The 22,943-nt window shown below is 42.4% G+C and overlaps 1 protein-coding gene across 2 annotated transcripts in view; it reads left to right on the forward strand.

Moving 5' to 3' along the window:
* Positions 1 to 22,943, forward strand: part of TFCP2L1 (transcription factor CP2 like 1) — a 38,896-nt gene that overhangs the window by 1,666 nt on the left and 14,287 nt on the right. The window contains exons 2-7 of one of the 2 annotated variants that reach the window (XM_030487434.1): positions 2,961 to 3,112; positions 17,645 to 17,721; positions 19,317 to 19,422; positions 19,680 to 19,786; positions 20,385 to 20,537; positions 21,523 to 21,633. In XM_030487434.1, the coding sequence (XP_030343294.1) occupies positions 2,961 to 3,112; positions 17,645 to 17,721; positions 19,317 to 19,422; positions 19,680 to 19,786; positions 20,385 to 20,537; positions 21,523 to 21,633 (706 nt within the window). Of the gene's footprint in view, positions 1 to 2,959; positions 3,113 to 17,644; positions 17,722 to 19,316; positions 19,423 to 19,679; positions 19,787 to 20,384; positions 20,538 to 21,522; positions 21,634 to 22,943 lie in introns of those variants that run through there. The other variant, XR_003991575.1, reaches the window with a different exon arrangement.

Raw genomic sequence — 22,943 nt, forward strand, 5'->3', positions numbered from 1 at the left:
TGAGTACCTGCCACTGTGACAGTGGTGGTTTTGATCAGGGACTGAAAGCTCTAAAACCAGTTCTATGGCAGCAATGGCCTCGGGTGTTTCAAGGAAGGTCAGTTGAATAACCCTTTGGGTTTTGTAGGGACTTCTAATTCTGACTACTTTACTCTCCATGGCAATGTATGAAGCATGCATTTCTGGAGGGGTGTTTTTCTTCTGAGCTATGCCTTTCTGAAGGTTTTCCATACCTTTAGTGACTTTGCAGAGAAAGCTGAAATAGTACAATCCTTGAAGTAGCTGTAGGAAAAGTTTGTATCAATTATACCTTGTAGACATCAAAAGTGTTGCTCATATCTAGTCATCCATGTAAATTCTGCCAGACATCAGTGGTATTTGTAGTTATAGCAAGAAAATACTACAGAAAAATTCTTGTAAATATTCATTAATTTTTGTGGAAACCCAGTAGGTATTTTGCTCTCAGTGTTGCCAGCTGACTGAACTCTTAAATAACTTTCTACCTTCCCAGGTAAGTGGGCCAACAGTTGGTTAAGACCAGAGCTGTGAAGCTTTAGCGTAAAGGTGAAACTTGGGAGAGTTTTAAGGGTGTTTCATCTCCTTGCTCCCCCCCTCGCCCCCCTTTTTTAAGGATAGGAGCTGTTGTAAAATCCTACTTTTTCAAAAAAAAAAATTTTTTTTGCAACTCTTGAGTGAAGAGAGTTGAACAAATATTTTGATGGCTTATATACCTATAGCTTTGGCATTCTCCTAAGCCTTTATCTGTTGTTCACATCCTTCTAAGTTCCGAGTGCATTTAATAAGGTGAAATGTTTTAGAAAGGCTTGATCCAAAGCTATGAACACCACTGACCATTAGTTCATTAGTTCAGGAATAAAAATTAATTTGCGTGGCTTAGTCAGTGCTTTAATATGGTGAAACTTTCTGGAAACCAAATAATGGATTCCTCTGTGCTTGCAGTCTTTAGCAATAGGACAGCTGCTCCAGCAAGTGTAAGGGTGTTAAGAGTCTTGTGTGAAATACGATATTTGGTACTTGAATTTAGACTTCCCCATGCCTAAATTTCTCAACTGTTTCAGCTGAGTAGGTGTACAAATATCTCATCCTTAACTGTTAAATCCAGCCCAGATTGTGTGCTGTTTTCTGCAGACCTGCAGAAGCTTGCAGGCTTCAGAGTTTTTGACCTGTTCTCATCTGCAAAGCAACACTCATTCTGATAGCATTGTGCAAACGAGTGTGTTAAGAGCAAATGTTGGCATCCAGGGTGAGTGAGATGACTCTCCTCTGGAGTGGTATTGGATCCTGCATGTGTGTGGAGCAATGCTATCTGTTTCAGAGATCTACTGTAGGCATTTCTGTCACTTCATTACTGTAGTAAATTATCACCACTAAGGAAAAAAGCCCCTCTCTATGACTGCAGTTAGGCAAGAGCTGTGATTAGGTCAGTAATGCCAGTAAGCAAATGGGGCTGGATGCCTTTGAGTTGGTGATAATATGGAGGGGTTCTAAGAGAAAATGGGAACAGAGATGGGTGTTTCTTTTCTCTTGTCAGTATCTGAAGTGGCACAGCTTGCTTTCTGCCTTTATTTTGTCATAAATAGGAGTACCTATGTTTGAACGAGGCACTTCAGCAGTTTGCTGTAAACTGCTGCACCTTTTCTCTTATGACCTGGGCAGCCTTCAAGGTTGTGAGTGCTACGAATGAACACAGAGTGGATCATTAACTGAACAGGCAAGGGGAAAATTCTAAATGTTCTTTCCATAGGGAGCATGTCTGCACATGCCAGCATGTTCCTGAACATTTTTTCTTCAAGCTTTTTGTGCATGGGTTTACTGAAAGGAGCAGAACTGCAGCCTCTGTAATGGGAATCTCAAGTCTTCACACATCTAGAGGAAATGGAGGAGAAAAAAAAAGAATTGCTTCTTATTCTGAACTGTCTCTGCTCAACATAATCATCCTAATTTGGAAGGATATTAATGTCTTAAGTAGGTGGACACAATGATCAGAAATGTTGACATGGGAAAGGCTAATGTGGTCCTTCAGTATAAGACATGCTGAGATAAGGATGCTTATTCCTGACATCTCATTTTGTACTAATCATTCTGTTACGCTCTCAGCCTTGCTAATACCTGTTCTGCTTGGGGATTAGTGTGGGTTGGGATCAGTCTGACACTGAATCAACAGGCAAGTCAGCATGAACATCTTGTAAAAGAGTGAGAACACGGACTGTGTGCAGGTCCTAGTGAAGCTGCTCCCGAGCATCTCTGTGTATGCATTTATGAAGGTAGCCCAATGCTAACTTAAGAGCTATGTGAGACCTTGGGAACAGGTTTATTAGAGTGCAAGATGTTATGAGTCAATCCAGCAGTTCATGTCATCATTTACCTGAATGTCCCCTTTTTGCATCAGAGTTATGTCTGCTCCTCATATTGGCTGCTACTTGTAGACATTTTATTAATCTGATATTCAGCTGTCAATATAAAGAGCCCTTTCTTGCCCTTTTTTGTTTTATTTTCCTGAAGCAGTTTCATCTGGGAACCTAAGAACTCTTAAAAAAAAAATGTAATCCCAGAAGAATGAATAACCTATTTTTGATATATTTTTTTTTTTCCTCATCAGGAAGACTGCATTATTGAAAAGTAAATCCAATTTGTTTTACAAACATAAATTAATTCTCAGAAATATTCTATTTTGCTAATGCTGTGTTCTTTTGTGTCCATTGCTGACATCCGAGAGGCAGAATTGCCTTATTACATTATGCAGGCCGAATTCTTTCTTGTTTAGCTATTGTTTAGCACGCTGTTTCTCTTGTGTTTATCTCCAGTACGTTTATCTTGTTTAGCACACTGTTTCTCCGGAGGCCATTTCTATTATCTCGGAGCATGAGAATCAAGCGCAGCTTGAGGCTAGGATTCTGTAAAGTCTCTCTAAATGAATGTGTGTGAATTCTTTGTTGCAGAGATGTCCTTGCACTGCCAATCTTCAAGCAGGAAGAACCTCAGCTGTCTCCTGAGAATGATGCCAAACTGCCACCCTTTCAGTACGTCCTCTGCACAGCCACATCACCTGCTGTGAAACTGCATGAAGAAACCCTGACCTATCTCAACCAAGGTAGGGTTTGCACTGCACTGAAGGAGGGCATGTTTCCTGGGAGCAAGTAATGAGAGAGATCTAATCTCATACTTGTGCCTTACTGGGGGGCAGTGGGATGGGGAAAAAGAGGGATAGAGATGGGGAGGGGGATGGAGGAAAGGAAGAATATTTAATTTTTCACATTTATATACCAGATTTTCAACTGTTTATAAAATAATGAAGTACCACTGATTTAACCATTTACTTAGACAAGCATTATAGCATGCACAGTTCCCTGTACTGTGCTCGATCTCAGAAAACCTAAACTGAAGCCTCCTACCTTGATCTTAAAAGGCCAGTTTAATTAAGCATATTGGCAAACTTTGGGTTGGGAGGGCTCTTAACATTTCAAGTCCCCAGGCACTGCTGGAGGGCATTGTCAGAGCATGAAAGCATTCAAGAGCTTCTTGGTGGTCTGGGCAGGGTGTAACATTGCTCCCATTGACTGGGTCATGTGGCCGTGCTCAGTCTCTAACTTGTCAATTTGCTGAGGTTCTGTGCAGTGAAGTCTTCTATTACTGACCTCATAGGCTAGTTTTTACTCCTGGATAAAGAAGCACTGTGTGTTTCCCTTGGCTTCCCCCCTACCTTTGGCAGAATTTGTGCAGATACATCTGTGGTTGGTGTTTGTCACATTGCAGCACCTCTCGTGTGTGAGTCCTAGGAGAAATCAGACCTCTCCAGACACAGGTTATGCTAAAACCTAACTACGCTTATTTTCTACCAGGTTGTAAACAAAGGCATTAGTCTAGCAACAAGCTTAAGGCTGACAGTCCTGTTACTGAGGCCCTTTCCTGCTTCAGGACACTGCCCCAGCTCTTTAAGCTTTTTGTGCACTGAGCGTGAAGCTCACTATGGTGCTTCTCTGGCTAGGTTTCTGTCAATGCTTGTGCAAAGGAGAGCCATGACCTCCTTTGGGCGCTGACGTCAGGTGTGGCTGGCTGCTGGATCAGTGCTGCTAGCTGGTAGATGCATGGAGCCCCCACAGAAAGATGACCAAGTGCTCCAGGCTCTACTCAAGGAGCCGGATGTTTTCTGTTGCATAAGCTGGCACTCTGCTGGCTCCCAGCATCAAAAGATGCTAGAGATGACTGTGTTCTCCCAGTTTATCCATCCAAATACAGCAGACCCCAGGAGGTGATACAGGGCACATCAAGGGTGAAATGGAGATGAATTTTTTTGTCAAACACAAATCTTTCCTGTTTCAGAGTAAAAGACTTTCTGTTGTGAAAAGCAGTTGACAGCCAAACATTTTAGCATACATAAGTCAGTGCCTGCTTTTTTTACTTACTTTTTAGGGCAAAAGTTAGACCACTCTTTACACAATAGAGTGAGTTAAAAAAAAAAAAAAAAACAAAAAACCAAACAACAACAAAAATTGTGACTAGAGCAGTCTACATTTTCCTGTGCAAAGTAAGACTGTTACTGCCTTTGCAGATAGACCATGTTGTGTTAGGCTTTCTCCAGCTTACTATCAAAAGGAGTTGTCTCCTGCTTCATCTGGACACAGTACTGACCTGTTTCCTTGCCAGACCACCAGTTCTTGAGTATCTTCTGTGTCTGTCTTTCATCCCTCAAGGGGTAAGGTGGGATGTGTCCTTGCAGAATACATCCTGGAGAGCATGAGGCTGGACAGGCCTGGAAGAACAAAGAAGGGATGAGTCTGGCAGGAGCTGTGCAGTGTGGCAGAGTTGGGAAGGTGCTGGGGAAGGATGTGGGCGCTCCATAGTGCTGTTGGCTTGCCACAGTGGATGAAAACAGCTCTTCTTCCTGGAGGGTCTTTGGGGTGGTAAAAGGTGATGCAGTTTCTGACAGCCAAATGGCTTGCTGCTTTCTGTTCCTCTTGGCAGGAGCTGCGCATCTGCCTGCCACCTTCTCAGGAGCATCCTTACCTCATTTAATGTCCCAAGCAATTTGTCCTTCCTCCTTACACAGGATGCTCTGGGTTTCTTGAAAAACCTCTTGAAATTCAAGGCTCTCTGTATATAGATGGATGCTGTTTGGTGGTGGTGGTTTTTTTGTGTATGTGGTTGATTCCTCCCCCCCCCCCCCCCCTTGAGCTCTTGCAATGTACCTAATTTAAAAGCTATTCTGCTCCACTCCAGCAGGTTGCTTCAGAGTCCACACGACTGGCTGCACTCTTGCTCCCAGCACTGACCCTTTCAGGTAGCAAGGGTAGGCCTTGGCTGTAAATTTGTCTGATATGTAGCCTACTAAGTGATACTAAGTCCCTTAGACCAAAATCCCTTGCCTGTGCTAGTTAGGAAAAAGGGGCTGGAGTCTACTCCCATGTGGATATGAGCTGCTGTGGGAAGATTGTGTTCACTGGGGAAGCTTGTTGGGTTCATTGAAGGTAACCGCAGATACGGGGAGAAGAGCATGCTGGACATGTCTTTCAACCAGTTGTGGTCAGAGCTGGGGAGTCTAATTTCTGTTGGTGGGATATTGGTGAGGACAGTGTTTGGGGTTAAAAATAGATGAGGATTTGTCTTGCAATTCCAGGACAAAGAATCAATTTGAATTGGCAGGTTACCTCCCATTTCACTTAACGGTTTCTGTTTAGGAACTTCTGCATAAAAGAGTATTTAGTCTTTTTCATGATATCTATGGTAAAAGCAAGTTCCTCATGCATTGACCTTCTGGAATGAAAAAATAAGATGTGTGTCTCTTCAAAAGCAAAAATTAAAGTGCTTGAGTCAAATTTTCTTCTCCTTTCAGCAACACTTGTCTATGGGAACCACTTGATTCTTGGGCTACATAGTTTGCTAGCAGGTACCTGTTGTCTAGGTATTTTCCCATCCCTTCTCCAAAACCAGAGGAGGGTGCTGTATACCTCTTTACTTTGAGCTACTCAACACAAGCCAGGGAATCCCATGCAGGTGCTGCCACAGTGGTCTCTATTGTCCTGCCTGAGCGAGAGGTACATGTAAGTTAAAGGCCCTGACAGAAAATCAATCCCATTAACTGAATTAGGTTGTATGAACCTGAGGGAGGTATGTGAAGGGGACCTCGAGACAGCCCAGATCTCCAGAGCCAATATTCATGACATGGCAAAAGAGCTGACTCCAGAGCGCTGTGACCCAGCTGTAGTGCCATAGGCATCTCATGGAGCAATTTAGCCCATTCCCTACACCTTATCACCTTATGCTGACTGTAAGCAAAGGGAGACTTCTTGCACCTTACCCTCTTTCTGTGCTTATCATGGTCTGGCCAAACATCGTTACATAAAACTTCTCTTCTTGCTTGTATGCTTGAGTTTTGTGATGGATTACTTTAGCAAATGGGTAACTTCACTAATGGATGTCCCTCTACCCTGTCTGCTCTGATGGAAAGTGTCAGTCATAGCTGGCTCCTAGTAAGGCACATACAAAGACACAGTGGCTGTCCGAGCTTCAACAAGGCAATTCACATCCCATATGGTTATTTATCCAAATTGTGAGGACTGGGTTTGGGGTTTGCTGCTTGCTGGGTGACTCTGCCACTTGCTGTCCAAGTGTTCCTTCCTGACTTGAGCTCTTCATCACTCAGTAACTGACTGTTGGTCACCATGAAGCGCTCCGCTTTCTGCCCTGAAACACTCCACAGGTGACTCGTTCAATGGTGGTTGGTGTGTGGACCAGCTCAGGAGGTAGTCCATGTGCACAACTAGATAGAAAAAGGTCGGGTCTGACAGAGCTATGGAGGGGGGAAAGCTGGAAGAACTGGGTAGCAAGTTTAAGGCCAAGTAGCATAGAACTGGAGGAGATAGTCAGATGACATTTAAAAGGGTTTCATATGGGCTACGAAGAAGGGCTGTCCAGTGGCTGTGTTTGTGTACAACTGTGAGAGGGCTTCAGGCTTGTGGAGCATAATGACTTCTCGTGAGCCTTGCTTCTTGCTGGATGGGCCCAGAGAGATGGTCAGTGGCACTGAGGAGGAAGAGGTCTTTGACCTGGGCTCTCCACAAAGGTCAAGGAGGAAGCTGAGAAGACTCCTGAGCTAGAGACCAGTATTTTCAGCAGGGGCAGGGGAGATGTTTGTGAGGGAGCATAGGGGAGTGAGCTTAGCTGTTGTGTTAAGTTGACTTGGGGACATTCACCAGTGGCAGGCTCCTAAGCTTGCCTGCTCCAGTTTGAAACCATGAGTGCTTGCTGGCTGCAGCTCTAGAACCAGCCTATAAATGAAGTAACTAGAGTAAAATCCTTAGCTTGGTTTCCAAAGGCTGACTCATTACACTTGTCTTTCCTGATTTCTGCCCTGCAATGCCTTCCCACATTCCTTGGGAAACTTGGAGCCAGAGCCCTGCTAGCCCAAATTCAACATGATCTTAGTTTGCTAATCCTTAGGGCAGTTCCTACATTAAGTGATTTTTACTGGACCTCAGCAGGATTACTCATACGACAGGACATGGAGCTATTAGTATGGTGTCTTAACATCAGTCTGCCTTCAGTCCACAGAACTGTTAAAGGTGCTGTCCTCACATTAGGAGCTGCTGTTGACATCGCTCCTCTGGTCAGGGATTGCATCTGTCAACAGCTACACTGTCCAGAAGTCTGCAGCACAAACATCGCCTAACATTTTTGGAACTAGCCTGCCTTTTAGCACTATTTCAGTGTCTCCTGTGGATAGGGATTTTCAGACAATCAACCAGCAACCACGTTACAAACCTCTGCTTTAGCAAGAGGGCTTGATGCAGTTGCATATTCCATGGTGTGCAGTCATACGGGGTGTGGTTTGACCATGGCTAGTTGAAACTAGTTTCAAACATGGACAGAAATGGGAGAAATGAAGGTGGTTCCAGAAATTGCTCCAGGAGGAATGTGAAGGAAACAAGCACTGTACAGTAGATCTGAATGCTAATAAATGTGGGAAAACAAAATAATCCCTTTAAGAAACAAATCAAAAAGCCAAAAAACACAAAAACCTGAAAGTCATTGCCCAAGGGAATTGGCTTGTAGTGCTGGAACCACATATGGACTGGGAGCTATTCAAGCCATGATTTTGTTTCATGGCCATCATTGGGTTGGCTCAGAATCTCAGATCTAAATTACTCAAAATAAAGGGTGGTTAAGGTTGATGGCAGAGGGTCACCGAGCGCAGGCTGTGTGACAAATCCAGCCCTGTCCCACAGTGGTACTTTGGAGTAACTGGCTACCAGCTGCCAGTACAATTTTACTGGGCTCTGTTCAGCTCTCCAGATCTGTGGTTCTTGGCCATGTGAGGATTTTAGTATACAGCTGGTTAAGGTTAGGCTGGCTGGCCATCTCTACTTTACAGTGTCTTCCAGGAGTCATCTTTATTGCCAGTCCTAGACAGTCCAGAAAACAAACAAGCCAAAACCCCACACCATGAGAGAAAACCACTGACATCTGAGAAGACCTGTGACAATATTGGGAGCATTGTGGTAGAGGTACATAAGCAATAGATGCCTCAGGAACCTAAAGATGGACTAAATTTTAGTCAGGTCTGCGTCACGCCTGAATGAAAGCCCCAGATTTCAGCCCTTGGATGCTAATGCATCCATCCAGGTTCGAGGCACATGTGCATAAATAGCTACACTTTAAACTGGTATGTTGAAAATCTCCTGGGTTTTGTCCTGTCTCAGCTCATTGCAGATCTGTTCTGGTTTCTGCTCCAAAGAAAGGTGCAGAAAGCACTGGGCACTGAGCAGCTGAAGAGGACACCTTGAAGGTGATTGCTGATTGCTTGGGTAGGAGATGAAATTGCTTACAACAGAAGGCTAAAAAAGAACCTTTGCCTCCCTTAAAAAGTCTAAAGTTCAAATTCAGTTGTCTAATCTTCTGCAGCCAGAGAACCCGGTTTTAAACACAGATTTACAGTAAATAAAAAAAGCTGGTTTGTATTGACGTTAACTCCTACGTAATTGAGTTTTTATGGGGTCACAACTGTCTGAATGTTTGTAGTTTTCCTGGAACAATTCTTTATTTGCCTAAATGAAGTGTAGAGAAGGCTGAGTGACCAGCTCTGCTTGGGTGTGCTTCTGGTTTAATTATAGCTCTGTTTGTGGGGATATTTTTGCTTTGTCCCATGCTAAGAGCTGCCTCTTTTCCTAACAATCGCTGCTGTTATTGACCAGGCTCTGGGTATTTCAAGGAGCTATGCTGTTAGTGGCCTCTCCTGTGTGAACATTCACTCCACCTTCGCCTGGGATCACTGGCACAATGGTGGCTTTTTGTCATTGACACCGTGAATATGAGGTGCTCCCTGGTAGATGCCCACCTATGCATCTTTGATTCCTCATCATTTTAGGGTTCCGTACTACTCCTTGACCCCTTTCCACTCTCTTCCTGAGTTTGAATGGCTTAAAAAATGTCTAATGAAGCTGGTTTGTCTTTCCCATTTCTGAGACTGGCTACTCGGTGGTTTTGGTTCTTGTGTTGCACCTCTTCATCTTTGGAGAAGGAATTTGTCTCCTGCCTGACTTTGAAGACAGCTCTGAGTAGGTTCTGGTGTCTCAGCTGAAGCCATTAATTGTGCTAGCAGCAATTTCCCCATATGTTTGGCAGCTCTGTCTTCACTTGGCAGCCCAGGATAAACAACCCTGTCTCCAAACCACACCATCCCTAAGCTCGCTATGAATCTTGTTTCAGATGACAGGGCACCTCTGCATAAGTAGAGCATCTGACTTCTGTTGTCCCTAAGAAACTAGAATCTAAGTTGTCTTTTAACCAAGAAGCTGTTTTCTATTCTTTCTGTAATCCTTTCTTCTGTTGCTAACATCTGGATGAAATTCAAACGGGATTGTGAACTTGCTGGACTGTAGCCTGTGCACAACTCCTACTGGAGGCCCCTAGACTGCATTTTATTCTCCCACTTCCATAAATCTTCAGTATCTGTGAAGGAAGGAAGTGCTCAGAAGTTCCTCTTCATGTAGTGAGAAGTAAGAGTATATCTGTAAAATTCTTTCCTTATATTCCATGTCACTTTTTTACTTTCTCCCATTATCCATATCTATTTTGAAATTCCTTTAAATATGATAGGGACATTCTGCCTGTGATTTTACAGCATTTTATGTTTGTATCAATGTACCTATCAATCTGAGAAGACGTGGAAATTTTCCGATTAGCTTACTCTAATTTGAGGTGTCCTGAAAGATCACGTTTTAGGTGGTAATAGGAAGCTTGAGCAATACTGTAGTTCTGACATGTTTAGCTGTTTTTATAGGAGTAATATACCTTTTTATAGGAGTAATGTACCTTTTTTCTAGAAAGGCTGGAAAAAAAAAACCCCACACCTTTTTTTTCCCCTTTGCTTCCTACCAAGCATTTCTCATGTGTTCCCGAAACTAGTTAGCAAGTATTTGAGCAGTGAGATTCCTCTTGTCCTATGTGGCCTATGTGTCCTATGTGGCTTGATGCCACATTTGTGACTGGTATTGAATGTACAGTCTGCCTTGGGATGATTGCCAATCACATCTTTACCCCTGCTCCGTGGGTAAGTACTGAGTGAGACTTGCTTTCTCTCAGTTTCTTACTGTAGAAATATAGTGAAGGAAGTGACTTACCTGAGGGCATCTAAGGGAGCCTGCTGGGGGGGTCAGGAGTCATACTCAGCTCTTCTGAATCCCTCTTCAGCACCCTTACCCAGGACCATTCTTCTTAGTTATCTGAAACTCAAGTAAATATTACACACAAACCTACTCTTACAGAGCTATAAAACTTGTTGTCCAAATTGACTTAGAACAGGTTGAAACCAGAAAAAGCCTGTATTTTTCACTTACACAGAGGGGGCTGGGGTTTTCTGAGCTGGACAGATGTGACTAAGATAGTCCTGGGTGTTTCAAGTACATGCTAGAGAAGCGGAAATACAGGAAAAAGTTATTTTCACAGGGCAGATATTTTTTTTCAGCATTCCATTGTAATTTCTTCACTAATTAATTTTATTAAAAATCAAAGTTTATACCATGGCTTAGGTTAGGTGGGGTCCAACAAAATGGATGACGTCTATGCAAGAGAAGCCCAAGTGCACGTAGTGAACTTAGCGGCTGGGAGTGTTTCTTTGTCTACTGGCTGGTTTTGTGTCCTTGATTCAAAGTTAGACTACAGTATTGGAGGAATTAAATGTACCTCCCTCTCTTTTGAGTGAAACCACTGCAAATGAGGAGTATTTCTGTTAGTGCCTGTTAGCTATGAAGTGTCACCACTGTAAAATAGACCATCTTCAAACGTCTGGGAAGAACAGGGCTCAGCCAAATCTTCGTATAGTAAATGAGCACTGAATTTTTCCTCTAGCAAACTTGGCTCCGAGGCATGTGTTTGGCTTTCCCACAAGAAAGAGGTAGGGAAAGAGCAAGGAGGGAGCTGGGAAACCCCCTCGAGATGAGGGCAGATTGTAAAAGGAGGAAAAACATAGGAAGAGACATGATGACAATGAGACTCTATGGCGTCATAGAGTCAATGGAGACTCTATGGTAGTAGAGTTAGTAGTTGAATTGTTCTGCTGTGTTCCTGTAGTTTTTGCTACCCTGGTGATAGTGGCAAGTAGGGCAGGTATCCTTAGTGCTGGACTCAGATGGGTACAGAAACATAGTGGAGCTAAGGTAGCTTTGTTGCAAAGGGAAACAGCCAGGAGGCAGGTGAAGGGTGAGACTGAATACTAAAGCAAGGCATGTGTAAATTGCAGTTCTTATTGCCACAGTATAAGAAAGTTTGGAAGAAGACCACACAAAACAGGAGCATTGGTCATGACTGGGCAGCTTGATATGGATATGCTCTGGACACTGAACACCAGAAACTGGGAAGATATGGCCAGGAAAGGGCTGGCTGTATTCAGTGTGCTCCATCTCTGGATGCTTATAACTGGGTGCTGCGTTCAAGATGAGGTGTGAGGCAAAATGGGTCTGCAGTGTTAGGATGACTCTTGTGTTGCTTTTGCATTTCCTGGCCCACAGTTGGTCTTTCTTTGCAGGATTTCCATGTTCCTAACATGGTGGGAGCATTCAGGGTGGCCTGTTGTGTAGCTGGTGAATTCATAATATCCACTGGATAAACATCTCCTAGACCATCTTGTCAAATGAGGCTGCAGTAAACAACTGCAGAGCATCCACTGCCATTTGTGGCCTGGGGATGGAGGATTCTATCCTTCCTCCACACATGGGCCGCTTCAGCAAGTCTTATATTAAGTTTGATTTTTGCTTTTGGCTGGCAAAAAGGTGTGAGCAATCAAGCATGCAAGTTCAGATGCCAGCTCTGTCGCTCTTGCCTGTTTACTCTGAGGGTTCTTTAATCTTTCTTGTCAGAAAAGTATTTGTGTGTGCCTGATACTCTGACGAGTTGCATTTGGCTGTCTCAAAGGTGATCCTCCTGCATGCTGGATGTGCTTCGGTCTGGGAGGATAAATGTTTTCTTTTTTTTCCTCCCCCTCCTTCTGTGTGCTGCGTTTGACTGTCAGCATTCCTTTGCCTTTATCTGTGCACTATTTAGGATGTCCATATAAAGTTGCTAAATGGAATTTTTATTGGCCATCTTGGCTTAATAATCAAACAGTTTCCAGGCTGGTTCTGTCTAGTGCTGTGTGGATCCATTCTGAGAAAGAGGACTCTCAGTCATTTTTTTTATCTTTCCACAGATATTCCTTTTATTGGAGATATTAGTTAGCCTAAGGTTAGGGTTTAATTAATTGCTGGAAAGACAAGCAGACTACTTGGCTAGATTAAATAAGGCCTGATTCATACTGGTCTGGAACATCAGCATCCTAGTTGGAAATTAGCATATTGGATCGGTGTATCATGCAGAAAACCGCAAAATACGTAGTGCGGGTGGCCCTTGAGACATAACACCAAAACAATAAAAAAAGCAAGCAAGATATTGTGGCTGTGGAGCAAATAATCTTTGAACAAAATGTAACTTTGAGCTTGAAATAATGATAATCTTTTATAATCAGAAATGGCCTAAAATTCCTGATGGCTGACTAAATCCCAGGAATGGAAATCAGTTAAGCTATTATGGCTTGTACCTTTTGAGTGGGTGAAAGTGTTCCCATGTTGAACTAAATTATTTTTCATTCATAGCAAATTGTTGACTTTCAGTTCTTTTGTCCCAGCCTGCATTTAATGTGTGTTAGTTACCAAAGACAATAAAAGCTAAAAAAATAAGCAGTCTATAAATCCTCTTTAAGATAGATGCAATTGCTTTATGAATCACCAAGCAGGAACTCTCTGGACTTGGGTGGTTACTACTTTGTTGGATACTACTCTTATTCGTAAAGCAGAGTTGCTCAAACTGTAGCCTAGGAGGAGATTTCATAAATTTGCTGTTGCTCAGGGAATGTCTGTTCAAAACACAAATTACAGTGTATCATCACCCACCCAGGTTTTTATTGGTGCCCCTGAAGCTTTCAGTGAAGCTGGGAGACAAACTGCATCTCAGGAATTTACTGTGGTTTTCTAAGTATTTATTATCGTTCTCTTCTCTGCCTGAGGTAGGGAAGAGGAGTTTTAGCAAGCTCTGTGCGAAGGGAGCACCGGGGCAGGCAGGAGGCTGCTTTGGCCTCACCCATCCTGGGGATTTGCTTGCATAATATCTTCTTATTTTAGGTAGTGATAGACGTGCTTTAGGTACCTTTGTATACATGTGTCCAATATTACAACGTGACCAGACCAGGCTCATCACCAACCGTGTTGCCTGTGGTGGTGCAGCTGTAGCCAGTGTTGAGAGCATCGAAGGAAAAGGGCTTCAGCAAGTTGCTGGCCTTTAGTGCTGGGTTTACAACTAACATGCAGCAATGTGGAATGTCATCCTGGTAAAGGGAGACTCTCCAAAACTGCAACCGCTGCTCTCCATTGCCACAGGTGTTTTCTTCAGGTTCTTCCTTCCATCTGAGCCCAGTGGATGTTAAACCCTTCTCAGCTGAGAACCAGATACTGCCTTCGTCAAGGTCAGACTGCTCACTCAAATCATTGCAGAGTCTCAGCACCTCTGAGATTACTCTGCCATGTCTTCAGCTTTACCACAAAGCGTTGGCTTGGAAAGACATAGTCTAACCTATATTAATCTGTATTTCTATCTGCGATAGATGGAAAAACTGTATAGGAGAACTCCTTATATTTCAGTTGTATGTTTTGGGCTTAGCTAGTTGCAGTCCGTCTTGGGAACTGGGAAAGTGATTTGATTTAGCCACACTTTCAGCCACATTTCTTTACAGATTTAGATACGTGGGTAAGAATGTGCTGTTATTGATTTAGATTTAGCAGAAAATTGTCAGTCTGTGCCTGCTAGTACTGGTAAGTCAGTGATGCAGAGTTTATAGATGATCTGCATACCAGATCCTTGAGTGACTTCTTTGCCCTCTTTGACGCCAGGGGGAGTTCAGCTGTCTTCAAGTTAGGTCACTATTAGACGCTTTATTTTACAGATCCAAGTACTGTTTATTCTGTAGATCTGTCTTTCCCTGCAACTGTTATAATTGCAGGGCTGAGATTGTAATTCACTATTTCAGGAGTTTTGCTGGTAGTGATGGTGGAAAACATAGGGTAAACAAGGTTTGGAAGGTATTTTTCAAGGAAAAAAACCCACCCAATCCAAGCAGTTTGGTGCTATAAAAGTGCAAGTATCTGAACATTGTCCAAGATATACCAATGAGTTATGGGTACTATTAGCCACAAAGTAGTGGATTTTCTGGAATAAGTTTTAGGGAGAATGAATTTTTCAAAATCAATACCAAAACTTGTATATAAAGGAATTGTGAGGAATTGGGATCAAATTCTCACTGACAGAGTTCCACAGAGAGGGAAATAAACTACATGTTTTCTGAAGCTTGGCTGGGAGCAGTCTTGTTGTCATAACAGTTCTGTGTAGTAACTGGAGTTAAACATTCAGAGGTCAAGGGGAAAGCAGTTAGCATAAAATACCATTTTGACTGAGTTTTTTCATAGCACAAACTGAGTTCCAGGGCTTATATCAGATGACCCATATATCTTTCATCAAAGCATTTTATTTCCTCTTTGGCCTTCCATTTAATATTAACTTTATCTCCACTACAGTTTCTTTTTTACCAGTCGGCAGAATCGGTTTCTAACTCTGTCCAAGCTAAATCACTCCCATCAGATGTGCAATGCCTGCTGTCTGCCAGGTTGCATTATTTTTCCTATCCCATGCAAGTGGTTGGAAGATGCATGCTGCAGAATTTTTGAGTGCTTCATGCTAGTTTGAAAGGTATATAGCCAATGTTTTTATATTCATTATTTTCTTTTGTCTCATTGGAACTACAAATAAGGCTGACCAAAGAGTAGCAGTGTATCAGTTCAAAAAAGGTGTTCCAAAACCCTGCTCATTTCTTAGATGCTCGCTGAATGGCTGGTAGTGCTTCTGGTTCTACCATTGCCTTCCTTTATAGCACAACTCATGCCATTTAATTTCTCTGTTCATGTTACCCTATTTGAGTACAATCATAGGTGTATTTTACTGTCTCTTGGATGCTCATTGTCTCAGATCCTAAATTAATTTTATGTAATGATTAATTAGCTTTGTATTTGCATGGGAATGAACTGTAAGTGCTTGTCTGTGTAAATTTGTTTGAGATAATGAACTGTATTGCTTTATAGCTGGTGAGATCTATCCCCACTGAGTAGCCAAGTACTTCATACAATATAGATACACAGGTACAAGATATGCACAGGTACATAGTACAACAGACATGCCACTTAGGGACATAGTTTAGTGGTGGATTTGACAGTGCTAGGTTAACAGTGGAACTTGGTGATCTTAAGGGTCTTTTCCAACCTAAATGATTTTATGATTCTATGACAGAAAACCAGTTTTGTGAATTGGAGCTTGATCTTTTTTATGCTAATGCAACAGTGTTGATTATGTGGGGAGGAGATATGTACCTCTCTCTAAAAATTACCAAGTGATCCTTGCTGGATTCAAGGGTCATTTCCTGTTTGCAGAACTCTCTAAAAATTACCAAGTGAAAAATATTAATGTGTATCAGAGGGAACATTAGAAAGTCTCTTGAATTAAAGCACGGAAGACCTCAATTTCAGGACTATCATTTACAAAATGCACTTTTGTTGTCCAGTAATCTTCAAAGAAAGGTCATGGTTGTCATTTTGGCTTACTTCTGCTCAAAGAGATGGGTTAAGATCTATGCATGTTTCCAGTGCTTAATTTGGCACTTCATATGGTTTGTTCTCCCCTCTCCGCGTGCCCTGAGCCGCTTGCTGGATTCAAGGGTCATTTCCTGTTTGCAGAACTCCTTTTGACATCAGTAGTAGTGTTGTGCAAACATTTGGAGCTTCAGTATGCTCTCTCCTGTCTTTTTTTCTCCCCCCTGCCAGCCAGCTGAATAAGCACAATTATCCCTGTGCTCTAGTGATATGGTCTGTACTCATGAGGGCAAACGGAAGAGCTGGGATTCCCAAAAAGGAATCTGCCTGAAACACGGTGCCCTTCTGACACATCTGCTGTCATAAATCTTCTATTTCTAGATCTTGATCCAGAAATGTGGCATTTTTTTGTCTCTGCTGGTAGCAACTGCTTAGAGGGAGATATAGCTGCTTTGCAGTTTTCTGCAGGGCCAGTTCTGCGGAGATACTGGTTGAGCTAGAAAAGCCAAACTGATTTCCTTCTTACTGCCTGCCTTATCCTACCTTGTATATTTTTCAGTAAAAGGGAAGATAGCAAGATGAACAAGAAAAACTAGCTATAAGGTATACATATGCTCCATTAATCCTAATGATCCTGTCCTGCCCCTTTTCTGGCTGTAGGTTTGATGTAAAGAGGTGGTCCTGTACAATGAGTTTTTGTGCTGTCATAGCTATTTATGCATGAGGTATCAAGACATCAGTCTCCTTTGTCTTCTGTCAGCCTTGGAGGGAGATGTTATTTCATAAATTAGTAGCTGAATTCTACTGAACAGGCTAAATTCCTTATGCTGAGAGTGGTGGTGGGTGCTGAAATATGAAGTCCCTTCCTGGAACTGGTCCCTGCACATGCTGTAATACCCATTCCTGCTTCCGCCTGCATGTCTGAAAAGGTATTTATGCCCTGGGCAGCCACAGTCAAGGCCTTATGGGGCAAATCTTGTATTTCTGGTTCACTGGAACACCTTACAGGCCTGACTGCTCTCTGAAGAAGGCAAGATTTTGCCCAAGTTGTTATCCTCTGCAGAATAGCGCCTAGACCTGTTGTGCCAGCAGCTAGCTCGTCACACAACCATTGCTTCAGCAGAAGGGGCAGGCAAAGGCAGTGCTGTTACAGCGATGTGACACAGGGGGACAACTGTCTTGAACACCTTGATAACTTTCTGAACAGTGACCAGAAAACTGTAGCAGCCCTGGGAGACAGACTAAGATCGATGCCCTGAGAGCTTTTAGGTGCCGAAAGACAAACCTTCCCCTCAGATTGCTGCTGTGCTTTAGTGCCTACTTGATGACTGGGTCAAATGCATTATGTTACCAAATATGAGCTTTCCCTGATCAAACGTATGCTTTATCAGCCACATAAATGCCAGCATGACTCTCTCATTGCTACAACATATTAAACACCTTGGAAATGTTTCCTTAAACTCTAGGTCAGTCTTATGAAATCCGTCTACTTGAGAATAGGAAATTGGGAGAGTTTCAAGATTTAAACACAAAATATGTAAAGGTAAGGAGAAATAGATTTCTTTTCTTCCTGCTACTACATACAAACTCTAATGAAGAGCCCGACCTTGCTCACACTGAGACAATGGAAAATACTTTGCCATTGTTTTTAATGGGAGCAGGGCTGATAGAGTTGTTGAGTGCTAGTTTCACGGGATTATGCAGCTTGGCTTTACAGGACTTCAGGGGAACCTTTATTCTCTTTGTGACCAGGACCTCAGAGTTTCACTGTGAATATTGGGTTTGGGGGTATCCCAAAGTTCAGAGGTGAACATGGTCAAAACTGCTGAGAGGCAGACTTGTCTCCCTTAGTAACCCCAGAAACATGCCTGGGCTGTTACAAGTTAAATGGAGGACCCTGGTGTTTACATGGTTCTGAGATGCAGATTCTGCATAGCTTCAGTTTATTTTGATAACGGGCATAATTATGAACACATAGAACTTGGTTGTTTGGTTTTGGGGATTTTTTTTGTTGTTTCCCCCCTCCCAAACCAGTTCAAATTCAAAAGCTTTGGTCTGGATCTTGGTTCTGGATCCAACATTCAAGCCTTCTTCTCCCCACTTCTTGGCTGTTCTGCCTCAGGATTTCTTTTGGGAAGTGGGGACTAGTTGCAAAATTTGGATTCCAATCTGGATTTCAAATGTTGTTCAAGTTTAGGCAGTTCCCTATTTGTCTTTTGGCCCAATTCAGGAAGCATGTGGATTGGGATTCCAGTTTTGCAGGTTTTCCCACCCTGGCTTGCTTGCTTCTTGGAGCCAGGGTTTGATTTGGGCATTTCTCAGGTTCATTAGCAAAAATTGCTCATTTATTTGATACAGAAGTCCCCAGGAGGAGGATGGACTTGAGTATCTGGGACGTAAGGGGTCATTAACTCATGCAAGTGTAGCACTCTGAATATACGAAAGGTATATTAGTTAGGAATACTTTGGACTTGTCTGTCCTGGGGATTGCCCTTATTCCAGCCTTTTTTCTCCAGTTATTGACATGGCCACACCATTGCAGACCAGAGATGAAAATTCTCCTGTTACAGAAGTTTTACTGTTCTACACTTTAACTACACTAGGGCAAATCCAATGGCTGGCAGTGAATGGCTGGAATGAAGTTTAATTCCCACTGACAAGGTGTCTGGGCATGTCAGCTCCACTGGTGCAGGGACAGTTGAGCTGGCTTTCACATTCATTAACCAGAGTGGGATATACTGGGATTGGGGCACGGTACAGACACATCAAATCTTACCCCCTTGTGAGCCATTTTGGGTGTGGAGGCAGTATAGTTATGTTTACATGGCATGACACCTAAGATTAGGTGGACATTGCTATTGCGCTTCCAGACCGAATCCCAGAAAGCTGTACAGGGCTGCGCTATGCAGTGTAGACATGCCCTGTGAAGGGGAAAGAGTGTTGCTCTCTCACTCAGGGGTCCCTTAGGAATTTGATAAACATGTTGATGGGTCTCTTAGGTGGACCCTCTACTCTCCTCATTATTAAGGATGAGAAACATAACAGATCAGCTTTTGCTTTCTGCTCTGGAAAACCAAAGTCATCTCAAGAGAAGGGCCTCTGGATCATGTTGTTCATCATGCTATCTTTTCTCAACAGAGCATAATTCGTGTAGTTTTCCATGATCGACGCCTACAGTACACAGAGCATCAGCAGCTCGAGGGCTGGAGGTGGAGTCGGCCTGGGGACCGCATCCTTGATATAGGTGAGACTATTTAATTATGGTTCCTGTGCAGTGTTTCGACGTGAGACATATGGAGTATTTGTATGTGTGTTTAGGTTTTTTATATCCTGTTCTCTTAGGAATCCTGTATGCCTTTGGGTGGGAAGGAGATCTAGCATTTTAGGTCCCAGATAGTATCATTGGTGGCTTGGCTTTTCACATGCATCTTGTAATTGTTTGGAAATGCTTTCTCTTCTTCAATTTAATATTTTTAAAATTTTAGGGGTTTTCTTCTACAGATATTCCACTGTCAGTTGGTATCTTGGATCCGAGGGCCAGTCCAACCCAGTTGAATACTGTTGAATTTCTGTGGGATCCATCAAAGAGAGCTTCAGCATTCATTCAGGTAAGAGAGAACTGATATTTCTGTGGTAAATACAATGGTGAGATATCTTCTAAAGACCTGGATAGTTAAGGTAGCCAGGAAATGAAGAAGAAACATGCTAATGATAATATACAAACTCAAGTGACAATCATGTATAATTAATTTGTAGGATGCTTGCTAAACTAACTTGCTAGAAACTTGCTAGCTTTGGAGTACTACTTACTACAGCTACAATTTTAGGATTTTCTTTTTTTTTAAAGAATGATGTTGCTTTATATGCATGGATTTTATCTAGAGGAAATTGTCCATAACCTGTTAGTTTTGCTTGTGTTCCTCTTTTATGAGTGTTTCTCATCCCAAATGCCAACTATCTGATTTTAATCTGTATGCGGGATTTACTTAAGTTAAAGGATGCTTTTCCTGGTGCTCTGTTTCTTTCTGAGCTGCTTGTTCTTCTAATTGCTTTGTCCTGAGGAACAGAAATGAAAACATCAGAACTCTTCAGCCTCTCTTAGCTTCTTGGGAGGACCCAATACCTTATGTTCAGGCAAAATCTGAAATTCAGATTTGCACAGGTCCCAACTGTCCCCAGAGATGAGCACAGCTTTTGTTTTGCCAGGTACATTGCATCAGCACAGAATTTACTCCACGGAAACATGGAGGAGAGAAAGGTGTGCCCTTCCGGGTGCAAATCGACACATTTAAACAAAATGAAAATGGTGAATACACAGAACACTTGCATTCTGCAAGCTGCCAGATCAAAGTGTTCAAGGTATGAGGTAGTTTTGTCTTTGTCATCATCTAGATTAAGACACCAGAGCATGCATAGTTTTTAAATTGTGTAGGATTGATACAAATAGTGGAGTAAAGGAGCAGACTTTTATCTGGGTATGCTTCAGATCTTAAACAGGACTCTTGCACACAAAGTGATATAAACACAGAACTACATAGCAATTCTAGTTAAATTCAAATGACCCAAGTGCGAGGTGTCCCTGCCCATGGCAGGGGGGTTGGAACTAGATGATCTTAAGGTCCTTTCCAACCCTTACTATTCTATGATTCTATGATTCTAAGTGCTGCACCAAGACTTATGCCAGTCCATTATGCCTCGAACACTACAGAAATACTGAGATGTTTAGGGTATCCACTATGTTTTGGTGCTCCGAGGCAACCCTGACATTATGGCATCTCCAAATTTTTTATTCAATTCTCCATGAACAGTGAGATTTTGGAGATCTTAAATACCCTTTTTTTTTGTTGCAACAGATTTCCTCTCCGTGCTAACTGGAGGAGAGAAAGATTCAGGGAGAAAGCATTTCTGAAGATCCTAATCTGGGCATGGCAGATGTGTAGACACTTAAAAAAAAGCTTTTCATAGGCCTGTTTTCTCAAAGGATCTGCTGCTCCAGTTTTGCTCCTGTGAGCAGTGTCTTACCTGTTCCTGGAGAGATGGTACAAATACCCGTTGAGGTGCATAACTCATGGAGCTCATGGTCTGAAACGAGTAATACCAAATCTCAGGACTGTGGTCAGCTTATTTTGGACAATAGACGTTAATGGGGAATGTTACAGAAACAGTGGAGATGCTTCATTATATTTTTTTGTCTAGGAAATGCAGATCTGATCTTGTTCCATGCGTAGGGTCCCCATAAATCTTAAGGACACTTTTATGAACGTATTAGAGAAGAAATCTGTTGGCCTCTGTCTCCAAACTTGTAATACTTGGCATAAGGGAAAGCTTGTGCTTGTGCTTATAGCCTAAAGGAGCAGACAGAAAACAGAAGACTGACAGGGAAAAAATGGAGAAGAAGACCACCCAAGAGAAAGAGAAGTATCAGCCTTCCTATGAGACAACTATTCTCACAGAGGTAAACCATTTCAGACATCATACTATTTCATCATGTTGGGAGATAGATTTGAGAGAAAATGCAGTCTAACTGAGCCCTGGAGGTTGTCTTGTGGAGACATGTATGCCTAGATCTGATTGAAATTGAGAGCAGAGTGAAATTACAAAGTGTCTCTCACTGTTGAAGTTTATAAAAGATGCCAAAGTTTCTTATGTTTTAGGGCACAAACCAACCCTTAACAGCCTAGCTTTAAAAGAAATTTTTTCTCTATCTTGTGCTGTGCTCCCGGGCACTTGTCATGGTGCTTAGATGCCAGTTGTATGAGGCATTTTCTTCAGAGCTGTCTGGCAAAAGCTTGTGTTGGAGATGGGGCACTTGAATAGATGAATAGGGTGTCTGATTAAATTATTAGTTTGTTTTTCTGTGAATGTGCCTATGAAGCTACTGTTACATACAAGATCTCAGAAGATTCTGGTTTGTACTCTAGGAATATCTTGGATGTCTTATATTCTAATGCATTTGGGACAGAGATGTATGTGTTTCTACTCCTTCCTGCCATTACTAAGATGCTAAGATGTATATATAAGCTTACTCCAGGCTGCAGAATTACTAAGCAATAGGACTCAAGAGGGTGGTTTAAAAGTGCTGTTCCTTCTCCCTGTGGGGATGTCTTGTTGTTTGATTTAGTTCTTGTGTTTTTTGAAGTGGCTTGCTGAACTTCTAAAAACGAGGGGTTTTCTTAATTTAAATAAACTTCCCATTTGTGAGATCCAGTTCTTCCCACTTAATTTTCCTCACATTACCAGGAGCAACCAGCATGTTTTCTAATTCAACATGGTGGTTGTTAACGAGGCGTTTGTGTACACAGGCCTAATTCTACTGAGTTGGCAGATCTCAAACTCTCCCTATGAGCTCTGATGCACTTTGACATATTGCATGAGGAAATGTGGGTTGCTAAAGAGTTAAATATTTGCTAGTGCTTGTGAGATGATAAAATATTTGCTATATGATAAAACTCCAAAGCTACACTCGTTGTCTTTTTATCATTGCAAATAAGGATACTACAGAGCATTTTCTTGAGCTCTTGATGGCAGGGGGGTTTCCACAGGGCTAAATTTTTCCTGCTGATTACAGTGGCTTAAATTCAGAACAGAGTCACCAATTCTAGCTGGGTTGCTCTGGTTTTACACTACTGTAATGGAATATGGAGTTTGACCTATATTTGTGAAGGCTTTTAGCAGTTTTGTGTCTCTCTCAAATTTTCTCCATGTAATACCCATTTCTAACTTGAGCTCTTCAACTAATAGCCAGAGGTTTTAGCAGACTGGTTT

The sequence above is a fragment of the Strigops habroptila genome, chromosome 5, assembly GCF_004027225.2.
Source record: "Strigops habroptila isolate Jane chromosome 5, bStrHab1.2.pri, whole genome shotgun sequence".
Classification (NCBI taxonomy): Eukaryota; Metazoa; Chordata; class Aves; order Psittaciformes; family Psittacidae; genus Strigops; species Strigops habroptila.